Below are 12326 nucleotides of genomic sequence, written 5' to 3' on the forward strand. Positions count from 1 at the left end.
ACAAAACCACAAGCATTAGACAAAGCATAACAGTAAGAAAAGAATGTAGCTAGTCTCAGTCTTATTACACAAATAAGAGCAGCAAGTTTTCAAACTTCATTTTGCCATACTAGTCTTCTCCCTTTCAGCCAATACTGTAGGTTAAAGGGAGAATTTTTAAGTCACTTCACCACTAGTTTCCACCCACATGCAAAGCTTCCTCACTTTAAAATGACAGGCAACAACTCAAACGAGAAAAAAATGTCACAAACTGAGCAAGCAAATACAGATAAAAGGCTGCATGAAGTTTATTTATATAAAGATGTTGACATCTGCACTTGTTTAAATCCATGGTGAAGGCGTTTTCTTCCACTATGGTCAGTCTCTTAAGAGCACTTTGCTGGGGCTGGTGAAAAAAGTAACTTCATCCACATTATGCACGACACTAGCCTTCAAGTAACTTCAAATACAGTCTTCAAAATGTGTTTTTTTTAGAACGTTTAGTCCAGCTAGAGAAAAAAAAAAAAAAAAACAGTTAGAGCCACAACCACAGCTTTTAAAGAGCAAGCATCTGAACTACTCATTCATCTAGACTTCAAACATCTAATGTAGTCTCCTGCAGCAAGACAGGGTTCTTTCATAAATAACTAGTTATATACTTATCATAAACAAGAGTTATGGATGAGCAGGTTTATTCTCTACAGGAAGGCTGCTACCATTGAACAGCTCTGCAAACTCTGAAAGACTACTAAACCCACCCTTATCCAAGAGGATTTAGTCATGCCATACAAACCTGCAGTATAAAAAAAGTTAAGTACTCATCTGAACATTACATCTGTATTGAACGTCATTCATTCTTGACCAATGGGACTGTTCCGATTCTCTCTGAACCAGCTCGGCCGTTCTACAGCTTGCGCCAGCCAAAAAACTCAGGCCAAGATTCTACCCATAATGCCCCTCTCCCTATTACCTGAAAATGAGTTTGCGGCCAAAGAGCAAGACAGAAAAACAAAGGCAGAAGCCATGCCCAACAAACTTGTAGGTTTGTAGGCCAAGTGTCCAATCATCCAGGAAATCTACAGTAAGGGGAAGGAGGATGGAAATGTCAAGAATGAATTAAGATTGACAGACGGAACGTTCTGGCGAGTACATAACTTATCTGACGTTGTCAATCTTCATTCATTCTTGACCAAAGGGACAGAGTCCCCAGCTACTTCAGGTCCTGGGTGGCCTTATGGAAGGATATTCCTGAGAGCCATAGAGCCAAAGGATGCCCTTCCCCCAGAAACCATATCCAATTTGTAAACGAGTGATAAAGGTATGAGGAGAAAGTATCCAGTATTGCAGCTGGGTATATCATCCATGGAAACTTTGGAGTGAAAAAACTGATGTGGCAACTGATCTGGGTAGAATGCGCTCTCATAGGTGCAGATAACTTGTGATTGTTATGATAATAAAATGAAGGTAACAATTTTTTAGCCATCTTGACAGTAACTTTTGAGACAGGTTTTCCCAGAGTTGGACCGGAAAAAGAAACAAATAACTGGTCCGATTTTCTAGACTAGCCCTGTCAAGGTAGGAACAGAATGGTCTGCGAACTTCCAGAAAATGCAAGCAATATTCACCTTTATTGGAAAGATTGGGGAAGAAAATGGGCAAATCAATAGTTTGATTATATTGGATTCTGAAACTACCTTGGGCAGATAAGAATATGGTTTTGCCCTTATGAAAATTCAGATGCGGAGGTTTTGCATATAATGCTTGAATTTCACAAACTCTCCTTGCAGAATTAACAGCTACTAGAAAAAGCTTTCCACGAAAGAAATTTGAGATGGCAACTCACTGCTGGTTGAAAGGGAGGAAGTACCAAAGACAGCAAGACCAGGGTCAGATTCCATGGAGGTGTAGGATCCTTGAATGGGGGCTTTAGACAATAAGGCACCTTTAAGAAAACCTTTACATAAGCGAGGGGAAAGAACGGTCATCGTAGCCATTGTGAAAAGTTAGAAATAGCCGCTAACTGAAGTTTAAATTGTGGATGCAGAAAGCAGAAGCACCTTTACCAAAAAAGGGAATCTAAGAATTCCAATATTTTCTCAGTGGGTGCCAAAAAGTGGTCTTAGGATTTTTTTTTTTTTTTTTTTTTACTGGGAAAGGGATGTTATTCTGCCAGTTGACTAATGGAATTGGAGAAAACCAAGAGGTCAGCTTGAAACTGAAGGTTGGGGTGCACCAGTCCCTGTGGTGGAGAGAGAGAGAGAGAGAGAGAGAGAGAGAGCAGACCTGGAACTGGGTCCAAAATCCAAGGACAGTGAATCAGAAAAGGCCAAAGAAAGGGGAACCAGATCTGTCGGGGCCAGAAGGGTGCAATGAGGATTACTTGGCTTCTCAAACACTGAACTTTCAACCATTGGGCTTTCTTCAAGAAGAGAGGAATGAGAGGAAAGGAAGGAAAAGTACCAAGGGCCAATCTAGAAAGAGTCTCTTTTGGAGGCTCCCCCTGAGGGAGGGGAGTTAGGACAAAATAGCCACTGCAAGATGTTGCTGCAAGGCTGGCCCCAGCAACAAAAATCTCCTTCGCCACTTTGAGACTGAGGGACCACTCGAAGGAGGAGACTGCATCTGCTCAGTTTGTCCGCTATCATGTTGGAGCTCCCCAAGAAAAGCGTTACTAGAAAGCAGCTGGAGGATATTTCCCATTGCCACACACAGCTTTCCCATGTAGGGGGCAAGAACTGGTTTTGCCCTGCTTGATGTACCACCCCAATGACAAGTTGTCTGACTGAACTGAAACTGTCCCTGGAAGGAGGGCAGATTCAAAGGCTTGCAATAACAGCACTGCACTCAATTCCAGGACATTGATGTGCAAACTGGCCTCTTGCAAAGACCAAGTGCCTGGGACCGTTCTTCCCAAATAATGACCCCCCCCCCACCCCATCTGGGAGACGTCCACTGTCACTATGGCCTTGGGCTGAGGGGGGAACAAAGGGACAGATCAGAAGAATTTCCTCTGACATCCACCAGGATAGATCCTTTTGGCAGAGACCAGTTATTAAAATCAGGTAAGTCACTGGATACGTTAGGATAGACCACTGTGAAGCCAACAGCCACTGAAGTAGCCTCATGTGAAATCTTGCCAGGTAATGGTCGCTGCCATGCCATGAATCCCAAAGCTTGGGGGACAAATACAGCAGGGACCTTGTCTCTGGATATGACGACTTGCACTCTAGTCTTAGATTCTGTAGTCTATGAAGAGGGAGAGAAGCTACGCAAGAAACTGTACTGAAACGAGCTCCAATAAACTCTAGGTCTTCGGCTGGAGTCAGCTGGGATTTTTCTCTGTTGACAATGCCCAAACAATTGAATAGGTGCAGAATGAAGTTTGTGGCTTGAAGCAGTTGATGCCTGGTGGAGGCAGTGAGGAGCCAAGTCATCTAGATAAAGAAACACCCTGAACCCATGTAAAGTGAGCCATGACTGCTGCCATGCATTTGGTGAACACCTTGGGGGGCAGCAATCTTGACCTAGAAATGACTGGCACCTAGCCAAAATCTTCTGGAGAGTTTGTCCATTTAACATCTTGAAGGTCTATCCAATAGTTTTCCTCTAGAAAGGGAAGTACAGACTGAACAGGGACCATCCAGAATTTTGTATGCTGAACAAAACTTGTTCAGAAGGCTGAGGTCCAGTACTGGTCTCCAGTCCAATGTCTTCTTTGGCACCAAAACCACCTTTACTAAAACCTGGATCCTGTTTGGTGGGACTAGGTTCAAAATCTGCTAGAAAAAAAAAAAAGTCAAGGCTGCTTGCTTCCTCTGACTGGGTAGTACAGCTGGGATTTCTCTGTGTGATCTTGGGAAAAGAATAAAGGGGATATGGTAACCTCTGGTAATCTTCTGCAGCCAAGTATAGGAAGGTAATTTGTCACCAGCCTGTCAAATGCAGTGAAAGCCTTCCCCGACTGCTCCCAGAGGTACGCAACTGGGCCTCCTTTCAGGAGCACTGGTAGGATTGTCCAGAGGAGTGCCTGGAGCCCTGATTTCCTGTGCCACCTCTGCCACAGGATCGGCATCTTCCATTAAAGCTCCCCCGTCTGCCCCAAGTGGAGCCACCGCCACTTGTGTCCTGAAAAGGCCCTTGGGACTTCACCATATCTTTCTACTCCTCCGATTCCTTGAGCAGATCACTGAGGCATAGAAAGACTTATGCCCAAACCAAAAGGGTCTTTCCATTTTGTTTGCACCTAGCTAACATTTTTGACTCTGGGGCCAAACGAGGAAGATCACCAAAAGGAGCTTTGACAAAGAAGACTTTAAGGGGTCCACAAACACAAATGCATCCAAGTGTGACATCTCACGGCAATGCCTGAAACCGCTGCTCGGGTTGTTCCATCAGTTGCATGTCTGATGAGCCTCACAGACGAGTTTAAAATAGACTCCAAGGTGGCCAGCTGACAGGCAACTTTATCCTGCACCTTATTAGACACAGCTCTAGCGAGGGTACCCGACAACTCCTTAAAATCAGATCCCTCTGGAGTTTAGTGAAATGCACCATAAAATTCAAGGAGCATAGGGCAAAGGTAAATGAAACATCGACCCGCGTTCCAAATCTGTCCATCATCCTAGACTCTGATCAGGCAGTGCCTTCTTGGTGTCCGCCACTATGGCATCTACTGCTAAATCCTTGGCCCAATGTTGTTCTTTGGGGGCTGATACGATTTTGTCTAGTCTCCAGGGAATCTGCTCTACAGAATCAGGGGCCTTCAACGCCCACTGCTCGATCAATTTAATGAGAACAGCAGGCAGGGTGATCTATGAAGTAGATGGGCAAGCACTAAAGGCTTTCAAGTACATGAAAGCCTCAGAGGTCGGTCTTAGGGCTTCCATTCACCCCTCCACATCATCGAACTCAGCGTCTTCTGTGACAGATTCTGCCAAGGAATTCAAGTGCTTCCTCTTGCACGTTGTCTTTTGGGGTGGTTCCTCTGTGGGAATCTCTAAGGAAGACTCAGAAAGAGAGGGCCCTGTACAGGGGTAACTTGCAGCTTCAGTGCTCACTGTCCACTTGGAGGATGGTGGCAGCTCTTGACTAGAAGTTACTGACATAACACGCAGAAAAAGGGGCCAGCTGAGAGGCCAATGCCCTCTCCTTGACTTGGAAAGCAGCCCCCCAAAGAGGGATGGGAGCTCAGAACAGAGAAATACAACCTCAGAAGAGGTCACAGCCCACTCCAAGAGACCGCCTCCAAAGTAGGAGCCAGGGCAGAGCCTGCAAAAGTCAGGGCTCCCAGAGTTGAGGGCGACTGAATAAAAAAAAAAAAAAAAAAAAAGGGGGGGGGGCGATCTGAAACCCTTGAAAACAGACAGCCGGGAATCAATGGTTCAGAGGGAACCAAAGACGTTGGAGCAGCCCTGGAGCCGAAGAGGGGGTGCCTGTCATCCCCAAGACAGCTAGATCCAGGGAAAAAGTGGCAAGCTCCAAACCTTCAGAGGTGGTCAGGAGGAGGACAATACCCTAACTCCATGAGGGAGAGGGGGCAGACAAGGGGCAGGAAGACCCTTGGCCACCAAAAACTGACCAACCTCCATGTCTACTTCGGAAAGACTCCTGGAAGATCGAACAAACAACCCAGAGGGAGTTTCTGGCCTTCCAACAATGGACTGGGAAGTTGATCCACAAAGGGATCTATAGAAGGGGAATACCCTGTCCTGTGCACATATGCAAGTTCAGAGTTTGGCACTGAAGGGGTGGGTAGAGTCTGCTGCAGTGCAGATGGTGAAGTCGGAAGCTAAAGAAGCCGGTGCCAAAGTTCCTGGCGCCGTGGAAACAGAAGCCCGTGCCAAAAATTCTCATTCGGACAACATTGGAACCTCTTCGCTTCTGAGGAGACAGACTAAACCAACGACTTGTGTTTTAGCCACCAGTGCCGTAGGGGAAACCAGTACCAAGTGACTCTTCTTTTTGGTCCGATCAGATTTAGAGGAAGATCTGGCATGGACAATGCTTCTTTGAAGATTTTTAACAGTCCTTTCAAAATTTGTTTCAGCTTTCCATCAAGGCCCTGTTGCTAAAAGGCTTGGCAGATCAAACAATCTTGATCCAAGTGGGCTGCACACAAAACAGTAAATGCAAGAAAGATGCCCATCTGAATTGGGTATCTTTCATCCACAGTCTTGGCACAGTTTAAAACCAGAAATGCCCTCATGCTTTTCTGCCACGCTGTCCTGTGGGGAAAATAGTCAACCAACTAATCACACCCCCACATAATTTGCACTCAAGGGGCAGTCTACCAATGACAGGAGAGAGAAATACAAAGACTGTTACAAGGGAAAAAAGAAAAAAAAAAACTCAAAAGGAAATATGTAGAACTATCTTACAAGGTGAAAGAGAAAGGCTACCAAAAATGGTCAACAAAGATACCGTGAGGTATTAAGGGTAGAGAAAACAGTCAATGGGTAGACAAGAAAAGGAAATTATATAAAGGACTGAAAAATGGTAGGAACAGATTTGGGTAGACAAGAAAAGGAAATTATATAAAGGACTGAAAAATGGTAGGAACAGATTTTAAAAGTAATACATTTTTACTTAACTGGAGGGTAACAGCTGACATCTTGCTAAAAGAGCAGCAAACAGGATCTGAGGTAATACTGAGAGGGGCATTGAGGGTGGAGTCTTAGCTCAAGAGTTTCTGGGCTGGCACGAGCTGTATAACAGCTGAGCTGGTTAGTTCTTTCTGGAGGATATCAGCAAGACGGAAAGTGTTTGAGCAGATAATGCACATCTTTTATACTCTACAAGGTCCACTGCCAAGAGTAGGACCCCAAGTTATCCTCTATAGTCTCCCTGAATGGAGCTTATACTTTGATCATGGTTTCATAACATACCTAGAAAATCATTCAGCTTAACTTCACTGAAGTAGCCAAGGCTGAACTGTAGAGAAATGAACCACTGCCCCATGAGTGTGCCCTAGACTGAGGACACAAAGTTTTACTGCATTTCTCAACATTAAGCAGTCAAGTAAGCCATTTAGCTAGACTGAGGACACAAAGTTTTACTGCATTTCTCAACATTAAGCAGTCAAGTAAGCCATTTAGCTAGTGTCACTTAAAAATTTCTTTTTTTTTCATTCAGAAAGAGCCCAACTTTTCTAAATGATTTGGTTCTGACCACTCAAATGAGCTACCTGTAGGCATTCATCCAATGAAACATTCACCTCTATTACAGTAGCTGGGAAAGAATACAAGCATGCAAGTTCTGTCACAGTAGCTACCTTAAGCATAAACAAATTCACGTACAGGAAAAAAATCCCCCCTTGTGAAATAGAAGAGGATTAACTGATAAAATTTTGCAGTTCCTAGACATTTAGCCAAAGTAACAGATGCAAGAAAATTAATTTCGACTGTTTAAAAAGGAGAAAGAGGGAGCATTTCAAGAAAAAGCAGAAACCGCATAGAAAGGATACCCGACCATAAAATGTACCATTGGCCAACAATGTCCAATAGTTACAAATTAGAGGCTCAGTGGTAGCTCTGATGGCAATAAACGAAAACCATGTCAAACAATACTGATGGCATTGAAGCAGTGTTTAGCTCCAAAAAAAAAATCTGAAGCAGCCTAGAATAAGTCTTTTGGGTACTGGGCCTCTAATTATAGATTAAAAAGTTTAACCACCACAGAAGAACAGTCACTGATGATTAGCAGACCTAGATAAACTGAGTACAGATGTAGATGGGACTTGCCACACGGATAAGTCAACAAGGTCTGGAGGGGCCACAGAGTTTCTCCAAGACAAGGAATGAGCAAAGGAAACTAAACCTAAAAACCAAAGCAGGGTTATAAACAAGACTTTTTGGATTTGTTCTGGCCAGTTCTGAAAGAGTGAGAAAATAAATAAAATGCTACTGCACGTGTGTGTTGCGTAAGAATGCAAACAGGGTGCAGCAACACTCCATTTCCAGGCATCAGTATATTATGCTGGAGCCATGACTGCTTTCTAATTGCAAATATTCCTGGGGAAGTCTTAACAGCCCAATCTCATACCTTCAATGCATCTAAAGAGGGAGGCAGGACCAAGTTATACCCACTCACCAACATAAACAGCCACCAGATTGCTGTTTTAGATAACTCGCATTGAGACAGGAGTCCTGAAACTTGCCTGTGACCATACACCTTGGACAGTCTGCCGCAGCATTTACCCCTACCTATGGCAGAGGTGTCTTGACTACTGCCATAAGGGTGGCCATTTAAAATAGACTGCTCACTGTTAGGTTGAAGTGTGCAGCTACAATTGAGATGTGATCTCACATTGGAAAGCTTCGATTTGAAAGCATACAACAGTCATAAGCTGGCCTACTAAACTTTCAGCTTCCACTGAAGAAGCCTCATATCATCTTGTGAAGGGAGCATAATATAGTCAAATCCACACCCGAGGGGTAAACAGGCCATCACAACCCAGATCCAGTAATGGAAAGATCCTGTCCACATGTATACAAACCTTGCAGGATTAACATTATCAGCATTTGGAAAGGTTCCACCTAGAACTATGCAGTATTCACTACAAACCCCAGAAGATGAGCAAAGATGAAACTCCTTGAGCAAACTTTGTGTAATGACAGAGGGGCCAGGAGACAGTCATCCAGACAGGAATGACCCTTTCATTACCTATGGCCTCTGGTGCACTGCCAATACAGACACACACTTAATACACCTTGGGATTTCAAAGCAAGACTGAACAGCAGAGTTCAATAACTGAAGTCACTCCGATGCAACAGCTAACTTCCCCTAAGAAACATTTTGTGGAGGGCAGGCAAAAGAGAGATTACCAAAAAGCACATCTAGCCTCCCCCTGACAAACCACAAAGGATGGACTGTACTGTGACCACACAAAAGGCTTCTTTTAGGATAAACTTCATTAGAGCATTCAATCATATGGGCTGTAGTTTGTTTTCCAGGAAGCAAAAAAGAGCAATGTTTTTTTTTATTTCTTGGTGTGCGCGCGTGTTGGGGGAGGGGGCACAGATTTAAGGTCTCTCTTGTTGCCACCACTTTGACAGGGTAGGTGTCTGGCACAGGAAGCAATAAGGCTTGGGTATGTGAAAGAACAGTATCCAGACATAGTACCACACTTGATCCATCTGCCCTTTACGACAGCTAGCCAACTCTTTAATGGGAAGACAGACACTGACCAGAATTCTTTTCACAGGGAAGATAAACCGGGAGTCCTGATAATCATGGGAACTGGAGCAACCAAGCAGCGATCTTGAGATAGTCCAGGTTTGGATGGGGAGTTCCTGACGGGTGAGAAATGAGATCTGGAACTCCATCCAGTGTCCACATTGGAGCCACCAGATGAGAGCACAGAGAGGGAAACCAGACTTGTCGAGGCCAGAATGGGGCAATGAGGATCACAAAACTCCCCAGTCTGCGAGCTTTCTGAAGAAACTTTGGTATCAAGGGTAGAGGGGGATAAGCATACAGAAGACCAGTAGGCCAAACTGGAGTAAGAGCGTCTCTGGGGGCCTTCTCCCTGAGGGGGATTCAGAGTGAAGAACTTGCTACATTTTAAAAAGATCGCAGCAAGGCTGACCCCACTTGCAAAAGATCTGTTCCGCTACTGAAGGATTCAGACACCACCCGTAAGGCATCAGGACAGATATGCAGAGCCTCTCCGCAAGAAGGTTGGACCATCCCAGAATGTGCATTGCCACCAGAAACCAGCCAGTGGAGATAGCCAGAAGAGTGTAGAAATGGGCTTGGGGGCAAGATATGCCCCCCCCCCCCCCGTTGATGTACCAGACCACAGACATGTCGGTCTGGATAGCAATTATCCCAAAGGGAAGATGGGCATGGAGAACCTGCAACGTTGAGAAGCGCCGCCCTCGTGTCTAGGACGTTTATATGCAAACTGGTCGCAGATGGAGACCACATGCCTTGGACTGTCCTTCCCAAGCAATGCCCCCCCAACCCAGCTGGGAGGAGTCTGTGGTTACTGTGGCCTTGGGAAATGGAGAAAAAGGACATCCCTGGACTAGGTCCGGGGAATGAATCCACCAAAGAGGTCCTGCACACTCAGGAGATTCGAACAGGGCAAGACAACGGTAGATCTAGTAGTGACCACTGTACGGCAAAAAGTCCACTGAAATATCCACATGTGAAGACGTGCCAAGGGTATGAGGTTGCTTGTGGCCACCAACACCCACAGTACTACTAATGCTGTCGGAGACTGGATTTGAAGAATGCAAAGACTATGCAGCTTCAGGCTGTATATCCCAATTGGAGTAAAGACTTTTGTCTGATCAGTGTCTAACTGAGCCCCAATAAAGTCTAATGTCTGAACTGGGGCCAAAGATGACTTGCCGAGATTGATGGTGATGCTTAATCTCTAGGCTAGATTGATGGTGATGCTTAATCTCTGGGCTAGTAAAAGGAAGGAACCCTTCACTTGACAGAGTTGATGCTAGGAGCCAATCGTCCAGGTAGGGTAAAACCTGAATGCCCTGAAGTTGCAGGTGAGTCACTACTACTGACATCACTTTGGTGAACACCCTGGCAGCTGCGGGGAGACCAAAGGGGAGCACTCTGAATTCAAAATCACTGGCTCCCAGCTGGAAGAGGAAAAACCTCAAGAGAGCCTGTCCATCTTGATATGAAGAAACGCATCTTGAAGGTCGATAAAGCACATCTAATCGCTCTCCTGCAAAACTGAAAGGTAAACATCCAGAATTTTGTGTCTGCCACTGATAGGTTCAATGTGGAAAGAGCCAGAACCTGTCTTACAGTGGATTAAAAAAAAAAAAAAAAAAAAAAAAATGAGAACATAAATAATTTTCAAAACTTTTCCCACTTCTAATGTGACCTATAACCCGTACAATTCAATTGAAATAAGAAACAAACGTTAGGGAAAAAAATAAATAAAAGTACAATAAGCTGGTTGCATAAGTGTGCACACCCCTTAAACTAATAATTTGTTGAAGCATCTTTTGATTTAATTACAACATTGTCTTCTTAATTACAACATTGTCTTCTTGGGAAGGAGTCTATCAGAATGGCACATCTTGACCTGGCAATACTTGCCCACTCTTCCTTGCAAAAGTACTCCAAATCAGATAGATTGTGAGGGCATAGCTTGTGCACAGCCCTCTTTTCAGGTCACCCGGCAGATTTTCTATTGGATTTGGATCTGGGCTCTGGCCAGGCCATTCCAAAACTTTTAATTTTCTTCTGATGAAGCCCCCCCCCCTTTTTTTTTTATTTGGATGTATGTTTGGGGGTCATTATGTTGAAAGTTGAAACTCCTCAATCTTCAGCTTTCTAGCAGACACCTGAAGGTTTTTGGCCAAAAGTGACTGGTTATTTGGAACTGTTCATAATTCCCTCCACCTTGACTTAAGCCCCAGTTCCAGCTGAAGAAAAGCAACCCAAAGCATGATACTGCCACCACCACCACCACCACCACCATGCGTCACACCATGGGGATGGTGTTCTTTTGGCGATGTGAAGTGCTGTTTTTGCACCAAACGTACCTTTTGGAATTGTGGCCATAAAGTTCAACCTTCGTCTCATCAGACCACAACACATTTTCCCCACATGCTTTTGGGAGACTATGTATTGTTTTGCAAATGTATGCAGGGCCTGGATGTTCTCCTGGAGATTTGTGGTCACATGTAGTACACAACCAGTACTTTCCAGAAATTCCTGCAGCTCCTTCAATGTTGCTGTAGGTCTCTTGGCAGCCTCCCTGACTGGTTTTGGTTTCGTCTTTTCAATTTTGGGGGGGGGGATATCCAGTCCTTTGCAACGTCACCGTTGTCCCATATTTCTCCCCTTTTTGATTACTGTTTTCACTGTGTTACGTGGCACATCCAATGGTGTGGAAATTTTTTGTACCCTTCTGACTGATCCCTTTGATGCTTTGTAAGCTCTGTGAACCATGGCTTTTGCTTTACAGGCAACTGAGTAAATGTCAGGAAAATCCTACTAGGACAGCTGAACTTTATTTGTGGTTAATCAGAGTCTCTTTAAATTTATGACAGGTGCGTACCCAAGAAGACTGAAAGCTATAATTAAATCAAAAGGTGCTTCCACAAAGTATTACTTTAAGGGTGTGTACACTTGTGCAACCATTTTTTATATTTTCCCTCCTAACAGACTAGTTTTTCAATTGAACTGTACAGGTTACAGATCACATTCAAGGTGGGAAAAGTTTTGAAATGATTTATTGTGGTCTCATTTTTTTTTACATCACAAAAACCTGGCATTTTAACAGGGGTGTGTAAACTTTTTATATACACTGTAGGTCCTGTACCTTCTTCGGCACTAAAAAGAACCTGGAATAAATTCCTAATCTG

The 12326-nt window shown here is 44.3% G+C and overlaps 1 protein-coding gene across 1 annotated transcript in view; it reads right to left on the reverse strand.

Moving 5' to 3' along the window:
• Positions 1–263: 263 nt before the first annotated feature.
• The window catches only part of RPS29 (ribosomal protein S29), a 41291-nt gene continuing 29228 nt past the window's right edge, over positions 264–12326 (reverse strand). Inside the window, exon 3 of the mRNA XM_044074276.1 lies at positions 264–488. Coding sequence (XP_043930211.1) covers positions 480–488 — 9 coding nt within the window. The 3' untranslated portion in view covers positions 264–479. The remainder of the gene's footprint in view (positions 489–12326) is intronic.

The sequence above is a fragment of the Protopterus annectens genome, chromosome 6.part0 (genome assembly GCF_019279795.1).
Source record: "Protopterus annectens isolate FY-2018-M chromosome 6.part0, PAN1.0, whole genome shotgun sequence".
In the NCBI taxonomy this organism is placed as follows: domain Eukaryota; kingdom Metazoa; phylum Chordata; order Ceratodontiformes; family Protopteridae; genus Protopterus; species Protopterus annectens.